Source organism: Protopterus annectens, chromosome 5.part1, assembly GCF_019279795.1.
Source record: "Protopterus annectens isolate FY-2018-M chromosome 5.part1, PAN1.0, whole genome shotgun sequence".
In the NCBI taxonomy this organism is placed as follows: Eukaryota; Metazoa; Chordata; order Ceratodontiformes; family Protopteridae; genus Protopterus; species Protopterus annectens.
This window is the reverse complement of record NC_056736.1, coordinates 258,829,426-258,848,220: the sequence shown is the minus strand read 5'-3', so window position 1 is coordinate 258,848,220 and position 18,795 is coordinate 258,829,426. Positions and strand designations below refer to the sequence as shown.

General features: G+C 38.3%; 1 protein-coding gene across 1 annotated transcript in view; it reads right to left on the bottom strand.

The window, feature by feature from the left end:
* Positions 1-2,532: 2,532 nt before the first annotated feature.
* Positions 2,533-18,795, bottom strand: part of CD80 (CD80 molecule) — a 167,273-nt gene continuing 151,010 nt past the window's right edge. The window contains exon 6 of the mRNA XM_044072933.1: positions 2,533-2,935. Coding sequence (XP_043928868.1) covers positions 2,835-2,935 — 101 coding nt within the window. The 3' untranslated portion in view covers positions 2,533-2,834. The remainder of the gene's footprint in view (positions 2,936-18,795) is intronic.

Sequence of the window (18,795 nt, the reverse complement as noted above, 5' to 3'; positions counted from 1 at the left end):
TTGGCATTTTGATGTAGCATTCCTTGCTTCTTATGAAGATTACATCTCAAGGTTTCCATTGGTCAGAACAAAGATAAATAATAATTTTTCACAAAAATTATTTACATTTCTCTTTTCTTTGTTAATTTGGAATAACAAATAAGTATTTTCAAAACAGTGAGCCTGAATCCATACTTGTGTTTCAGAAGAAGCTGGAAAACCCTACTGGAACATTTTAATAGGTATGCGGTTTGTAATTCAATTATTTTGGTACAGCTAGCTAAACATGTCTAGTATAAAACCTTTTATTTGGGTTAAGCAAACTGCAAGTTTTATTTAAGAATATGTTTATAGCATGAATGCTTTACCTAACCATATTTTTTTGAGAGAGATGATCAGCATTCTTTCACATTCCAGGCACTTGAATGTATTTCACATTTATTGAGAGAATGAAGTAATTTGCCTAATGAGGTTGAATCACAGTGAAGCTATTGGTAATCTGAGTGTATTTTCACTGCAGTACCTGGGCCAAATGAAGATAATACTTTAAAGCCAGTTCTTCAATGTAGGCTACTTGATCACTAATTGTTGTATATTTGTAGAAGGCTGTGCTCATGTATTGATATGTGTGTGTGTTTCAGCATGCCCATCTCTGTTATCAGTCCTTGAATGACCCTATCACTGACACTCCAACAGAAAAAAATTACATTAAGTGCACATTCAGTTAAAAGTACAGAAAACAAAGCTAAAACAAAAATGCCTAAACCACACTGTCCAGTGATCTCTCATTAAGTCCATCCCCTTACTTTCAATCAATTATTAACAGACCAAAAATTAATTAAAAATACAGTTTGAATAAAAAGGGCCTTCACCAAAACATACTGTGTGAGTATGATGTATATACTCTTATTCTAGCAGGTGAAGCTCAAATGCATGAAAGTATATGACATATTCTTTGGTTTGTATGTAATAGATTATTTGCAATTCAGTTTTCAGTAAGCCATCTGAAATGTGGTACAGTTTAGCATTTGTTGGTGGCTTTTAAGAACACACTTCAATAGAATTGTGTCATTATCTTCTCCCCTTTCCAGGAGGTGGATACCTGGCTGCTGGTCATAGCTTGTGGATACGTAACTCTGTCCTGCATGGTCAGTCAAGGTCATTGAGAACAGCACAGGAGGCATCTTTTACTATTGCCACACCAAGTGTTTGAGAATTAAAGTTAGTATTAAAACAATGAACAAAATGAAGATAAAAAATATATAATTTCTTTCCTAAAATGAAACACAGAGCATTAGGAAGGTAAGATTAATTTCATGTGATGCTTTTCCTGTGAATAACTCCTAGCTAATGACAGAGGAAGAATACATTTACAAATTAACTTCATTGCATGTTATTCCTAAAAGAATATACAGCCTTATTAAAGAAGACTTACTTTACCCAAATTTCAGGAAGGCGTTATCCTACACAGTAGGAAATAAAAGTGTCGGCCTCATTTTCATTCTCACATTTCCCTACAGTCCTAGCAAAAATCATGCATTGCCTACGAGTTGGGGAAACCTCAGTGAAGGCTTGAAAGATGATGACTGTTGCCATTCTTAATGGATGCTTTATATGGAGACTGACTATCAAAAATGAAAACACATCCACCGGACTGAATTTGTAATATTATTTAAAACAATAGATATATGTATGTGTGTCTCTCTCTCTCTCTATATATATATATACACACACACACACAAATAAATCAGTATCTGGAATGCATTATAGGAAAGGGTACATACACAAGTGTTTAGGGTACCATTAAAGTGGGAGTGTCTTGTTAATAACAATAGTTTGCTGTCACCCTAGTGGGCTTGCTATTATTTAATAGCTGGCATGATGACTACAAAGATTTCCTTTACTTTAGTATATTAATTATTTTTATAATATGTTCACTCAAGTGGCAAATAATATTGCAGCCAGTAATAGCAGTCTCAGTCCACTGGATGCATCTGTTCTCAGCTATCACACAGCAGTACAAACCTAAGTATACATGTCTGCACTTTGAGCTACATGCCATATTAAAATTTTCAGAGATCATAGCAATCTCTTTTCACCGAAAATACCAATGGCTGGGAAAGGATCTATAAATTGCTGAATAACAGGCAATACTGTGGAAATGGGTGAGATTCAATGCATTAGCTAAAGCTGGTTTGCTGGTTAAGTCTGTTTCTGATTTATTCTTAGGATCTTCCCATTTGAGTTTTTTTTCCTGAAGAACAATACTCATGCAAATCAAAAATGTGTACTAATATCTATGTTAATAATAGGTTTATAGCTGGAAAATAAAAATAACTTGATATGGTGTTTTCTCTGAGTCAGTTATAGCTCTCCATCTTACTTTCAGTATTTTGGTATATAATTTTAAATCCATTTATTTGTAGATTTGTTTCCCTTTTCACCAGTTCATCAACACCGTTTAGTATATATACATGCATGTGCATACACGCACATACACTCGCATACACACACACACAGTTTTTGATAATTATGGCACAAGCATCAGGAATATTAGCAATGTCATATATTGAAAACGTGCAATAGGGAATCCAGTGATTTGACTGTAGATGCACAAGCATCACTCTAATGCTTGCTATCATATGAGCCCATGTATAAGCCTTTCAACTAATTTTGAAAAAGAAGAAAATTCTTCATGACTTTGTTGGATTACAAGATGCCATTGCCTCAGAGGAATTTCAACAACATAGTGGCATAAATACATCTGAACTCTCCACATTATTCAGTTTTGAAGTAGAAAATGTGATTGTTTCTCCATAGTGTCACACAAGGATTGTCAAGTAAGCAATTGTTCTTTAAATGTTGTATGCCTCAACGTAAAAATGCCCCTCTGGGGCAGATGGTGTGGGAGAAGTAGTTTCACTTGTACGACTTGCTACAGTAGGCAGGGTGTGATCTGGAAAAAGAATACAAAAGCTTGTTAAAGAGTACAACAACTTGATATGACCTAGATACATGCATCAGAAATTTCTTCACTTATTTTTGTTGCAACTTTTATTTTTTTTGAGAAAGGATCTATTTTGGCTCATAGATGTCCAAATTACTGAATGTCAGAGTATCAGAAAACCTTTTACTGAATGGTATATTGAACAAAAAAAGTCTAGATGTTTTCCAGGTTAAGACCTCTTTTGAATGTCAGCGCAATTTTTGTTTTTCTTTTTGTGGAAAGGGAACTAATTCTTATTTTTATTCTTGTCGAGGGACACACCTTCTGCCTTCTTATTTTTATATTCTAATTGTGTGGTTACGCAACCACAAGAAAAAGCTGGGTTCTTTATTTTCAAGCAAAACAAATTATTTATCCTTTTTTCAAGGTTGTGTAGTTTTGGAGTTAGAATATAGGAGTAGAATGGATGTGGAAGGCTCAGGGGGAATGGTTCCAAATGAGAAAATGTTAGTCCCTTTCTTCAGTCAGCAGTTCAAGCTGATTGGTGAATGTTTTTGGTAGCCCAGAAATCAATAAGGTGGGCTTAGCTAATCTGAATTGTATCCATATTTGCGGGATAGGGTCAAACAGTAGGGTTGTGAACAACCAGGGGTGGGCTTAGAGTCATGTAAAGATAAAACTACAAAGGCTGCATGTATGACAGCTCTGCAACTGGCTCTCACCCAAGGGACAAAGGAGGACCAATCGGTACTGAAACTTGATATTGGAAAGGGAGGAGGAAAAAATATTATGGTTGTTTAGTGAATCAATTGACATTTACTCTTTAAGTTTAATAACCAATGTAGAAATAAAATCACTTAATTCTAGTTTATTATTTGTAAAGAACATTGTCAACAACAGCAACAGCACTTAACATAAACTTTTTTTTTTACAAAACAGTTTTTTAAATATTGAATTGATGCTGAGAACAAATATACAGACTGGTGTGCTGTTCTGAGAAAACTTGCACATCCCTGGTGGCCATGTCAATTACTGCACTTAAATGGATTGACTAAGCTGAAATGCATTCCTTGTAATTTTAACTCTATGGGAGAGTGGTAGTGCACATGGACAGTAACTGGAATTGTGAGTGTATTGAACCTGTACTAGTATCCAGCAACAGAGGTACAGTTAAGGCTACATAAAAAAGTCCCCCCCATCATTAATGGGCATACCCCCTGGATTTTGTCTCCTTTCCAAGTGTCCTTGGATCTGAAGGATGAGAAATAAACAGGTGAATAGGAGCCTGATGAGCCTAAGGAGGGAATAGGATCCAAAATCTTTATTTCAGTGTGACTTCCTGGCAGTACACAAGAAGAGCAGACACACAGAGCATGAGAACATATACTACATAAGATAACTTTTCAAGACAGGAAATGATTTGATCAAATCATTTTTAACGTTATTTTATTTTTGGATCTGTTTTACAAGTAAAAAATTACCTACTCGAGTATTTTGTCACAATTTGATTGATGCACCCCCTTAGCAAGCACTATTAGCTTCATATGTGGAACATACAAGGCATGTATGCATCAGAGCAGGACTACATACCCTGATGTTGGTATCATTTGTAGCAAAACTGGTGAAGTTGCTTTGATGTTAGTACGAGCACATGATTGCTACAATTATAAGACAGAAATCTTTACATAGACACAAACACATCATGGTGTTTCAGGTTTGACTAGATAACTGGGTGCAGGAAAGACATTTGAGGGTGATAATTAGCTGACAGCATGTTCCTCTTATTTTGGGGAAATGGAAGGGGACACCTTACCAAGTGCACATAATGTTTGTGTGGCTGACACAGGGAACAGTAAGTTAAAATAGAGTGGATGAGGGTGCACACTTGTGGAAGTGTACACTTAATTAAATTTCTAGATGAAATGGGCAAGGTGAAGAGTAGGAGAGAGAATTTAGTACACAGAAAAAAACCCTCCCACCACTATATGATAGATATGAGCTCAATAATGAACACTCATCCACAGAGAGAATGTGCTGCCAGTTTGCGTGATTGGCAGTTCCAAACCCTTAGGTCTGCATGTAGTATGACAAAAGCACTTTAATGAACTGCTTTAAAAATACAAGATGGGAGTATGGTGGGCACATATAGCAAAACTTAGGGATGGACTATGGCTTGAATATCTGAAACTTCTACTTCATTGAGAGGACTGTGGACTTATGGAATAGGCTATAGGTTATAGGTTCATAGGTGATTACTAAGCTAATGACCCCAGGGGACCTTTTAAGCCTAGCCATGCTTTCCAAGGTGAGAATAAATCCCTGTACCTTGTGTCTGTGAGGTAAACACCATAACCATTATGCCAACTATCATAATGGATGGTGGACAGGAAACCCACAGAGATGTTCAGAAGAGCATGGGAGAGGTAGAATGTTAAATGCATTTAGTGGGCAAAGTAGACAGGTTTACTGCCTCCTCCTGGTATCAGGCAATGTGAGGTAATGTAAGCATTGTTTTCATAGACATTGTATTCTCATTACACATTAGAACATTTGAAAAAATATATTTTTTAAACAAAAAATGTTTTTACTGAATTATAACATCACATAGGCAATCATATATTTATATAAATGAAATAAAACTATATTGACATATTTTTAGTTGCAAACATTATGCATCACATATAATTGTTGGGTCTATATTATATCATCAAATGCTTAAAATAGTGAACGACGAATAATCAAACCCATCTAAGCGAAAGCTTACAATCTCAAAAGCGCAGAACAGCAATTTTTTTTCCAAGGGGAAAAAAATTGCTGTTCCAAAAAAAAAAAAAAAAAAAAAGAAGAAAAATTGAAATAATACATAAAGTGGGGGGCTTCACCCCCACACACCCCCTACTTAAATATACCAACTCCAAGATTGCACTACAGTGCCAAAAACGGCAAAGTAATGGAAGTGGCCAAGCAAATTCTTTCCCTGGGAAAGAATTTGCTTAAAAGCTGCTTCGCTGTTTTGCCTTTTCGTTGTTTTAAGTTTGACCCATTCGATATAATGCACCTTCAGTCATCTAATAGGAACCCTAATCTTCTATATAGTCATTAGTTGAATATTGCATAGCTCATTCAATTCGTGTCTTCTCTTAAAACTCATTCCTATTCCAAAACATTATTCTGCATGCATTATTCCCACAATCCCCTTTTTTTATGTAAGTTGCTCCTACTCTTTTTAAAGATCCCACTTTCAATTCTTTTATTTCTCTTTCTCACTACTTCTAATACTGTTGGTTTAGAATTTGATTTTCATTTTCTACTAATTGCTTTTTTTGACAGCCACTGGCATTAAACTCATCAAGGCCTTACTATGTCTAGGCAATTCAGGTCCTATATCACAGCTCAAAAAATCGTTTCCTTTGTTACACCAATTTGCTCACCCGGTTTTTCTGACAAGAGTAATCTGCAGGGAATTTTTAAAGTCTGTCAACTCATTAAACTCCGAAAAATATGTTCCCAATTACCTATTTCTTCCCCATTACACCTGTAACATTTGCAGTCTCCTTTCTAACCTCCTCTGATTGATTCCTATAGTTATCATGCAATATTTTATATGCCCTACTACTTATCCCTTCTTTAACAGCAACTTATGTTCTAGATTCAGTTCACCTCGGATCCTCCTATTCCTTTCCCTTTGCCTATACTCTGATATTAATCATTGATAGAGAAGGTGGTCTCTAGCCTGCAGTGCAAATGTATTCTTTGTCTCTTCCCATTCTATTACCTTGCCGTCTCTAATTATTTGCTTCCAAAACCTTGGTTTCTTTGCCAGGTTTCTCCAGTAAATTCCAGCCCCCTCTTGCCTATTCTCTGTACCTGTAATTGCAGCCATCCCTGTCATCAGGATCTCCTTTCTCCATTCCCGTGTTTGCTTAGTTCTTAGAATACTTTCTGCTACTTTATGAATACAATATTCTGTGTGGCTATTGTTATTCTCCTTCAGGATCTACATCCAAAATCCCAGTCTCTCCTTATTTCTTCAGCTTTTCCCTGTTTCATCATCATCCATTTCCACTTTGAATTATAGCTTTCTGCTTGTGCTATGTATAGTAACCTTAACTGTGTAGCTCTGAAATATCCATTCAAATCAGGTAATCCCAAACCACCTTGTTCTGCAGGAAGGATCAACTTATCCCACTTGATTGTTACCCCTTTCTCCTCCTAGATAAAAATACTTCAACTTTTTATTAATTACTATCCATAACTTCCCCTCTGGCTGATAAAAATATGCCTGACCTGTGTATAACTAACAGAACTAAAAACATTTTCATTGCTTGTATTTTAATATGCATAATCATAAAACAGAGCTTCCAGTTTCTAAGTTTTTGTATTGTGCTTCATGTAGTCTCTTCCAACATGTCCTTAGCTGTCATAACAAAATCCTTTTTAACCTGTGCTCCTATGTACTTAATATTGTGTCCCCATAATTATGGGTATTGTTGGACATGTTTGTGTGTGGTTACATAGTTTACAGCTATTGCCTTTGTTTCATTTTCATTAATTTTGCATCCTGTAAAAAAATGAAACTTTCTCAGAATGTTCCACAGTACTGATATGCTCTTTTTCTGGTTTTATGAGTTACAAAATTATATTGTCTGCCAATAAAACCAACTTTTATTGATTACCATGCCAATTACATTCTTGAATTTCTGAGTCCCTTATTTCCTTTGCCAATGGTTCTAAGTATAAAGCAAATAACAAAGGGGAAAGACGACACCCCAGCCTGGTTCTTCTGTTCAAACTGAACTTATCAGAGAGGAATACTCCACTTTAATTTTTGCCTCAGATCCCACGTATGTCCCCCTAATTGACCTTATTATTGTGTCAGAAAATGCAAATGCTTCCATTGACCTACTCATAAAATCCCAGCTTACTCTATTGAATGCTTTCTCTGCATCAAGACCCACCAACAACAGTGGTATTTTCTTATATTCTGCTTCCTTCTGGATCATCATTGTTCTATTAATGTTGCCAAATGTTTGCCCTACTCCATAAAACCACATTGATCCATATATATATATATATATATATATATATATATATATATATATATATATATATATATATATATATATGGTGGCAACACCTTTGCCATTCTTTTAGCCATTATAAACACTTTATAATCAAGGTTTAGAATTGAAATAGACTTATATGATGCTAGATCTGATGGGTCTTAACTTTCTTTAGTTATTACAGCCACCACAGCTTTCTACCAAGATGTTGATGCTTCTTTACCTTTTAAAATACGGTTAAACAAAACCTTCCAGATCTTTATCACTTTCTTCCCTCTTAGCTTCCAAACTTCCACAGGAATACTCTACTCCTGGAGACTTTCCTGTAAATTGGTTACATGTCATCATTTTTATCTAGCCTAACTGTTAATAATTGAGCATCATCTACTTCTAACCTTGGCATCTTCCATAAATATTTCCAGTTGTACTTTTTCTTGATTTCCACATTTTTTATGCTCTATACAGACTTCCATAAAATTTCTGAAATATTTCTAATACCGCTACAGGATGTCTGGTTATTTTCCTTGTTATAGGCTCCCTAAGCTTGACAATAACCCTTTCTTATTTTTGTTACCTGAACAGTTGTGCTAAAAGCTTTTGTGCTCTGGAGTTATTATCAAAAAACAGTTACTAAACACCAATCTTTCTAAATTCATGCATATTATCCAGGTAGTCCTTTATTTTCTCTTTAGCAGTCTGCATTGTGCCTGTTCCTGTTCTGTGAAATTCTCCTTATTCTGCAATACTTTACCTTTTGTCAGTCCATCTAAATAATTCTTGTTACTTCTTAACCATATACATCCATCCATCCTCAACCCCTTTTTCCTATTTTGCACATGAGATTGAAGTGTCAGTTCAACAATGACAATCATCTTGAGCCAAGGTTTGCACAGCTGGTTCATAGGTTCATACTAGGCTATCTGCCCTAGGGCATTTACAAGCCTAGCCAGAGTGTGTTTGGCTTTCGCCACCCATTTTAAAATGAATTTTGCTATGCCCTTTTTCGAGGTTAGTATAATGTGCCTCTGTCTAACAGTGACACAGAAGTGATACCCGGAGTAAATCTACAATCTCCCATCCACTCATCAAGATTCCTCTTGAAGAGAGTCAATGAGGGACTCTGCCTAACCTGGACTGGGATTTTATTCCAGAGTGAAGGGAGCCTCTGGGTTATGAATCTGTCCCTCCAGCATGCCCTATTTATTTCAGTGCTGAGGTTCAAGTCTCTCGAGCGCGTAGCTCGATGGGATTTGGATTTTCTGAGGTGCAGCATGTCCGTTAATTCCGGGTTGGACATGGCTTTATACGTCAGGCACAGATCGCCTCTGAGCAGGTGGTATGCCACAGAGTAGAGCTGGAGTTTCTTTAACCGGGCAGCATATGGTATCTGTTTGAGCCCTTTGATCCTCTTGGTGAGGTACTTTTGGGGTCTTTCCAGTTGCTGCAGGTGTCTGGTAAGGTACATCCCAAAAGGGGCATTGTACTCAATTATGGGCCTGATGAGGGATGAGTAAAGAGGCACGATGACATCCTCTGAGCTAGATGTGAATCCCTTCATGATTAGGTGGGCTATATAAAATGTTTTTCTAACCACTTTGGCCACGTGGTTGTCGAATGAGAGATTGCTATCAACTTGGGTCCCCAGGTCCCTAATTACTTCTTCCATACTTAATGGATTACCATCTATGTGGTAATTTGTGGGCACTTTGTTTTTGCCGAAGGGGATGACTATACACTTTTTGGCGTTTAACTTGAGGCCATGGCTCTGGCACCAGTTGTCTGTTTCTATGAGGCCCTTTTGTAGGATACTTGTGTCGGCCGGAGAGTCGATTATGGCACCCAGTTTGCAGTCATCTGCGAACTTGGTCAGCCACAGTCCTTCCGTGTTGGCCTGTACCTCCGAGAAATATATACCGAACAAGAGAGGTCCCAGGACTGAGCCTTGTGGGACGCCACTTGTAACTGGTTTGGAGTCTGACATGGCTCCAGCAATTCTAACCATGTGGGTTCTGTCCTTGAGCCAGTTTGCAACCCATCTAGTGACATAGGGGTTTATATTTAAGCTGGTGAGCTTATCTATAATGCCCGAGTGGGGTATTATATCGAAGGCTTTTGCAAGGTCCAGGTAGGCTGTGTGGACCACCTTCCCCTCGTCAATGGCCTTGGTGACTGTTTCAAAGAAATCGACCACATTTAGGAGGCAGGATCTGCCCTTAACAAAGCCGAACTGGGTAGGATCCAGTGTCTGTAGGTCCCCAATATCTTTATTTATGAGGTCCATGATGATCCTTTCCATAGCTTTGCAGACCAAGCTAGTCAGGCTTATGGGGCGATAGTTTCCAGGATCCGTTGAGGCACCACCTTTGTGGAGAGGGACCACTGTTGCTGTACGCCACTCTTTGGGTACATATCCTGTAGTAAGGCTGAGACTGAACAGTAGTTTTATGTTTGGGTTTAGTTCTTCTTGGAGTTCATGTAGGACGCAGCCCGGGACACCATCTGGTCCCATTGATGCTGTGTTTTTTGCTTTGGAGAGGGCGACTCTTATCTGAGCATCTGAGATGTCAGGGGGGCAGCACTCTGCTGGGATAGATAGATTTGCCCTTTTGGTGGGGAAGGGGGGGGGGAGTTTGCGCTGAACCTGTCAGGTAGGATGTTGGCAATGTCTGTGGGTTCAGTGTATTTTTTGTCATTTTGGACTAATTCTGAGCATATCTGGGAATTCCCACCCAGGTTCCTAACATAACTAAAGAAAGCCTTGTGATTATCCTTAGTGTCCTGTGCAATTTTTCTCTCGAAGCTGGCCTTAGACGGTTTTATGAGTGCCCATAGTTTTTTGCTAATACTGATCAGAGATGCCTTCCCTTTTTGGGATTTTGCTCTATCATGTAGTAGCTTCCTCCTTCTATTGTATAGTTTGTTTATGGCTGGGGTCCACCAGACAGGACGCCTGCCTTTGGAGGATTGGGTCTTGGTTTTGTTTGGGATTGCATGATCCATGCATTCCTGAAGGTGTTCATAGAATGCATTTATGAAGGATTCTGCGGTCTGGGCCATATTTTCCACAGGCCCGGGGGCTTTGAAGGATTCTGCCTCGGTTTTGAGGAGTGTGAAATTTGCTTTAGAGAAGTTTTTCACTGTGGCTTTCTGGGCAGGGGCTGGGGTCGTGATGTGAGTATCTAGTGAGATTAGTTTATGGTCTGATCTTACCAGTGAGGGATACACTTCTGGTCTGGAGCATAGAGTCCCCATGTTGGTGATGATCAGGTCCAGTATGTTTTCCCCTCTTGTGGGAGTGGTAACAAGTTGTTCCATAGCATTTGACTTTATAAATTCTAGGAACCTTTGGGCTAGGGTGTTGGAGCTAGAGTAATGCTCCCAGTCTATGTTTGGGTAGTTGAAGTTGCCCAATATCATGGTGTTTGGAGAGACCTTCATATTTTCCAGTGTTCTCAGGAAGGCCGAGTGGGGTTCCTGGATTTGGGAGGGTGGTCTGTAGCAGGCTATAAACTGGAAGGCAGTTTTACCCACTGTTAGTTGCACATGGATAGTCTCTGATGCTTCGTGCTGTGCCACCGACCTGGAGGCGTGGGTATCTTTGATGAATATTGATACTCCCCTTCTTTTTGTGGTTCGGTCCAAGTTTTGGGGCCGAAAAACATGGTATGAGGTATAACCTGGTAGTGCTGCGGTGCTCTCGGGAGCCTTGAACCAGGTTTCTGTTACTGCACAGATATCGATGTTCTCCATGCTAAGGAGAGTTTTGAGTGCATGCATATGGCTGTATATCTCTGCTTTTATGTCTACCATATTTTTAAACTTTACTTTCATTTTATCCCAATCCCTAGATGTATTTTCTGAAGACATTTTTGTCTTCCCTTCCCTAGTAACTGCTAAATAATTTCCACTACCCATTCCTTAAAGTCCTCTCTGTTTAATAGATAGGTGAAGTACCATTTTCTCATTTTTATTTTATTATCCTGCATTTTTATTTTAGTTATTATTGTTGCATGATCTGAAATAGTTGTTGGATGAGTATCAAAACTTTCAATTAAATGTACATTTTCCTGTGAAATGTAATTTCTGTGTCACCTAGCCCAGTTTTTGTACCTGGGAATAATCTATAAATTCTCTCTGAGCTCTTACTACTGAATTCACATCTTCCATAACAAATATTTTCACAAATTTCTTCAAAAATGTACCCTCTTTTATTATATTTTCCTTCTAGGCCATCGAGATACATCCTCACTGTTGCAAATCAAATTCCATTCCCCAACTATAAGAAACGTGCCCTGTTGAAAGCTGATTACTTCTCCCAGAATTTTCTTAAACTCCATTGTATTAGATTTTGTGGAATATAAATGCATGCCAGTGCAATCCTCCTCCCTTGCCAGTAGCCCCTTACTACTACAACTCTACCATTAATATCTCTGTTCTACCATTTATCACTATTGGAGTAACTCTAGGAATTAATATAAGTACTCCCCACTACCACTGTCCACATATTAAGCTGAATAACCATCCTGACATCCTTTCTTTATCAAATTCACATGCTCAATTATTTCTGAATGTGTCTCCTATAACATAACTATTTTAGGTCTGAATTTCTTAATATAGTTTGCTACCCTTTCTTTTTTGTATATACCTGTGAGATCATTCATGCTCAAAAATAATATGGAAAGTGCTGTCATTATAAGAAGAAGTCATTATTCCCACTTGTTATGTATAACAGCTTTTTCTTAAATGCCTAGTTTCAACTTTTGTGTTACATGCATACACTAATGTTTGGCTGATTGATATTTTATTCAGCTGCTTCTTGTCATTTCTGTTTGAACCTATGTCATATCATACAAGACATTTTGTTTTAATGAAAACTCTCATTAAAAAAAAAACATACCACCAGAATACCTCCATAACCTATTAACATAATGCAAACACACAAAACTATGTACATCTTTAAATAATTAAGTTTAGCACTCCTACTAGAAACAATTGTAACAGTGTGAACTACACTCATAGGCTTTGAGTTATAATTAATGTTGTCCCTGCTAAGATGCATAGTACAGCCTGTGCTTCAACTTACATGAAGCGCTGTCTTTTTTGTCTTATCTTTGTTCCTCTCCTAGATATAGAAAACAACTTGAATGCATTCAGAAAGCATTACCATTTAGCTATTGAAAGAAAAAAAGTATTCTGTTTTTATTGTCCTCTTATCAGCTTCTCTCTGTAGAAACATGAGATTCAGATACACATTTGCCTTCAGCTACTAATTTCTCATGTTGCACTGTGAACATTTATTTGATAAAGGAAAACTTCCTTACATTCAGTATTGTCTTATTTGCTTGCTTCCACTTAAAATTTGTTGGTAGAGCAAGCCAAGGGCCTTAAATCAGTCATTCACCTATGCAAAAATAAGAAAAAGCATATCAATTTTACTTATATCATGAGCTATAGACTTTTACAACCCATCCTTCTAGTAAATAACTCAAGATTACAGGCAATTATCTTAAGCATGCTTGTGTCCAAGCTTTCTACATTGCAGTGCCTACATTTCTTAAAAGTAAACAAGAAGAAAGAAAGAAAGAAGAAGAGAGAGAGAAAAAAGGGGGAGGATGTCACTTGTTTACTTTAACATCCCCATACACACAAAAATAACTGAAATGCTTTACTATATAACATGAAGTATATGTAATGTTTTATAAAAATACTGTTGAGCAAAAAAAAAAAAATTAGTTGGTTACCTTTTTCTTTCCTCTTCCCCTGTCCTTAATTTTCTTCCAGACATTAATAAATGAAGTAGGGTATGTGCTTACAAGTTGGACAAAGAAAGAATCCAGTATTTCCAGTTTTTCTTGTTTGGTCATATTTCACAAATGTGATTGATGTCTTGTAAAAATTCCACATTTATTCATTAATTTCTGAGTTGCTGGGTTTCTTCCTATTGTTCTCCATTTCCCAACTCTATCTGTGGTTAATTTCTAATGTAGTTCTGGTTCTTCCAGTCAACTTCTATGCTTTCCTCTGTCTCTTAAGCATGTTCCTTTGAAACACTGGAAAAGGCCTCATTGGCAAATTCTTTCTATGAGAGTAAGAAGAATGTGAAGCATGTTGTGGACAAGTAATGACTCATTTTTGTTGGACAAACTTTTTTTTAATTCCTCTTTAGCATGTTCTGTGTCAAAAAATGACTTTGACCCTCAAGGAAAAAATACTCTGAAGACAGCTGGATACGGCAGCTTGAAACTCACACCTACTTTCGACATTCCCTGATTACTGCAATAAATTTACTCCTCTTCTGCATGGTATACAGTGACTAATAATTTCCAAAAATACTGTACTGTTTCCAACTTTTAGTACCTTGTCCTTCTGCCACAGTTTTGTCAGAATCATCTCTGTTTGCTGGTAGGATTGCATCTTTATTATTAGAGATCTTGGCTGCTTTCTCATTGCCAGGTTTGGAGCATACACATGATGTGTTCTTTCAATTAATTACTCTTTCTGTGGAATATTAGTCCAGTTGCTTATTTGTGCTTTCATAAAATGAATATAGTCTAATTTCCATAAGAACATGATACTTAAAAATGGAAAAGAGGTTGAACTACAACTTTGAAAAGTGAAATAAACAAGATGGACAAATAAATTAAGCACAGTAGGAGACAAGATCAAGAAAAAAAATTGAAGACATTTTATATAAAGATACTGAGCATAATAGGAAACCATTTTATAGATACATAAGATGTGGAAGGAGTAAAGGCATACAAATTGATAAACTGTGTGTAGATTCTAAAATTTATTCTCAGATACAGCAGATTATCAATGTATTTACAAAATATTATGCAAAATGTTTGGATTCAGAAAGGGGGTGATAAGTTGTCCTGTTGACATCCAGGTAACTTCAGCTACTGAAATCAAATTATATTATACTGAAAAAGAACTATGCAAACTGAATCCAAAGAAAGCACAAGGAGGATGCGGAATTGGTAATAATGAACCAAGAACACTTCAGCAAGAACTTACAGTACCATTGTATTTATTATTCACTACGTTGTAAAAATATGGGGTGATTCCTCAAGATTGAAGACATATACTTATTAAACCTGTCTTTAAGGGAAAGGGGAGTAGGACAAACCCAGAGTCATACAGACCCTTAAGTCTGCTTTCATGTTGTGGACAAGTAATGGAAAAGGTAATATTGGATAAGTTATTGTCAGAATTGGAAAGGTCGGGATATAAAACAATGTATCAGCATGCATATGTTGAAAATAGATTTATTACTACCTGTAACATGAGGTTCTATAACAATATAATAACAGATATGAATGAAAATCGTGCTGTGATATATGACTTGTATAGATTTAACTTCAGAATTTGATAGGGTCATACACAAAATACTGATCAATAAATTAGAACAATTAGGTATCGATGTAATGGGGATATTCAGAAACAATTACCATGACATGTTAGGCAGCATAGCATGGAGAGCAGCAGCACATAGGGAGGGGACAATTCAAAGATCAATGTAGTGCAACCTCATTAATGGGAAATATCACTGTATCCAGCTCGTGCAAATGATGACATACTGACATTCAAATGAGTGTCAATAGGCTAATGAAAAGAATCTGTTATGCAAATGATGAAATCATACACAATAGAGTAATTCAAAAAGATAAACTTGGCACTGTACGCTACAGTTATCAGCTTATCAATAAAATCTTTTTTTTTTTTTTATGAAGAGGTGTATTGCTTGCACTGATATGTGAGGGCTAGTATCTGGTTAAGCTGGTTAGCCAGTATTAGTGGCCGCTGTTGGAGTCAATGTCTGCAATATTGTGCCCTATCCCTTAGTGTGTCACAGAAGAGTCCATCTGCAGTTGACATGCCATCACCTCCATGACCGGAACATAGTTGTCCAGTATGTGGAGGAGCATACTTGGTTTCAATGGACAGCAGAGGAGAGAACCCAGCAGTATGAAGGGATTTAATGACACAGCTGCTTTCACTGTGGTTCCATAGGTCATTGATTGTACTGATATTGCTATCAAGGCCTCAGTTGCTCCATCTGGTTTACCAACCAGAAGGGCTTCAACCCCAGGAACTTCCAGATAATGTGCACCGAACAGAGTATTATATGCAGTATGTCCATGTGCCAGCAAGCCAGTTCCCATGATTCTCACACCTGACATCCCTGCAACCTATGCCAGTATTTTGTATGGGTAAGTTTCTATAGGGTCATCTAGTTGGTAGGTGCACACATTGCCACCCACAGACACCATGAAGGTTCAGTCTCATGAGTGTTGGTAGCAGACCACTTATAATGGCATTTGCTGTTGTATGTTGCAGGAGATGCTGAATATAACTTGGAGCTGATCACCCCCACCCACAGCTCTCAGACTGGCAGAAATGGAGTACAACACTGCACTGATACACACACTTAACATTGTCAAATGTTTGTTTGGACTGCTGAAAATCCACTTCTGCTGTCTAAATACCTCAGATGGCACACTTATGTATGTGCCAGAGACCTGTAGTAAGATATTTGCGGTCTGTGCCATGCTGTATATGGTGCTGTGAAAACTGTTGCAGCTAAAGGAGGCTATAGCACTGGCTGATATACCTGTTGCAGCATTAGAGGAGAAGCCAGATAAAGAATCCTCTAGGAAACTAACTGCAGTGGGCCCTCTCATGAGGCAGAGGCAAAAATAATACATCTTGGCACCACCAAACAGATGGTGTTTGATGCATGACTAAGGACCATGACATCAATTCATTCAGAGATGAGATGGAGATTCCATTGGTGGAGTGTTGACTAGGTGTACCATGTGTCCCCAGAGTATCAGAACTGGAAGCAGCTTGTCCAGGAGATGGTATAACACATCAGGTATTTGTGTAGGAGAATATCACAGTGGCCTCCCTGTGGTCATCTGGCAGAATAATGGCATCCATGATGCTATGTTCAGGCATGGGTAGATGTTAGCTGAAGTAAGTCTACGGTGAATCTGGCAGTCATTGAACTGCAGGACCTTCAGTGGTTTGCCTGGTTGGGTGTGACCATCAGCCAAGAGCATGAGAGCATTTATGGCTACACAGTATGGCTAGAACAACATCAGCCACATACGTAAGAGTGTCTGTGGTGACTAGAGGAGGCTACAGTGGAGCTAGAACAGCATCAGTCACATTCAGGAAAGCATCCATGACCGTGAATGGAAGCAGCCATAGAAAGTGCAAACATTGCTGCCATTTTAGGAATGGTATGTGTTATCTGTGTTAGTATAACATGCAGTTCTGTACTGTGCAACCATCCCTTAACAGCCACTTCCCTGCAGCAGCACTGGTGCATTAATGGATGCTAAGTATGTCACTGCTACTCAGACATGTCTGCTCCAGCTCTCTATATGGGATGCCACTCTGCATGTGTTGCAGAATTTCCTGCAGTTACTGCAATGGTTGCTGGTTTTCATGCAGGACACATGGCATACTAAGCATCTTTTACAGGGTCTGATTAGTGGACATCTGTATCTGGATCACAGACCTGCACTTCCAGTGTTTGAAGCCAAGGATACTATCCAGGTCAAGGAATCTTTTGGTGTCATGACAGTGACAGACACCTGCATACCTCTCCCCAATACTATGTGCATACATCTCAGAGGCAGTGCATCCTTCTGATAATGTCTGTGGTGGTGCTGACTGTACATCAGAAGTGGGGCTGAATTAGATGGAATGACCTATGCTAAGCACAGGTGATGCTTGGAAGTCTTCATAAACATCCACAATCCCCATAGCTGTGGGTGATGGGATAGTGCCCTCCACTGTTAGCATTTATGACAGTGCCACTGTGTTTTCAGATTGTGCCAAGTGCAAGGTGCCATCAATATCAGTATCTAGAGACCCAATGACATTGTGCTGAACACCCTCCCAGTGGAACCTCTGAATGCATACAAGTAGCATTCCTGTAGTAATTCCTTTACATATTTGTGATTCCTACCTCCATGCAGCACACAGACTGCTACCTCTCAGTACTATAAATAGCATATGGGAACATATGTGTCTTGTGGTGCAGGTTGTCTGCACTGCAACCCTGATGTCTGTGTGGGGCAGATAGATTTAAGTAAACCATACAGAGGTAAGTGTCAATGTCTTACAGAAATGGCACATGTCACTATTCACCTGGGGCATCCCCTACAGATACACAGGCAGATGTACCTTGGGGTGTAGGCTGTATCTGTTGCAACCCTGATGTCCCTGGTTGAGATAAAGGCAGATCTGTTTGTCTGAGTAAACCACATAGAGGTGCTAGGCAATGTCCTACAGAAATGGCCCATGACACTACTTACCTGCGGCATCCCCTACTGAAGCTTTTGCATTCACCATCAGCCGTGCCCCTACATCCAATCCTTTGCTAGGTATGAGGGTTTTCTCACTATCACTATACAAAAATAACAGGAATTTTTCTATCTGTCTTGTTCTTCTGTTTGTTCCTCTGCTCACTCTTCTCACTTTTTTGAGTGTGCCGTCACTCCATTTCTTTCACATTTATGTAATAAAATCAGTTGCCACTTTGCTGGGTAGCCCTTGACTTTCCAGCGGTACCTGTGTAGCAACTATGAGTTACTTCAATGTTCATGTGAATGCGCATGGCATCATTAATGCTACCTACATACTGATGTCCTTGGTTCACATGGCCACTCACAGTGCAGTGTACTTAGTTGTACAGTGACAGACATGTTTTTGACTGTGAGACTTCATTATGCAGCACTACTCCTGGCATTACCATGTCACGCCAGTATTTATGCGACCTAATGCAAATCA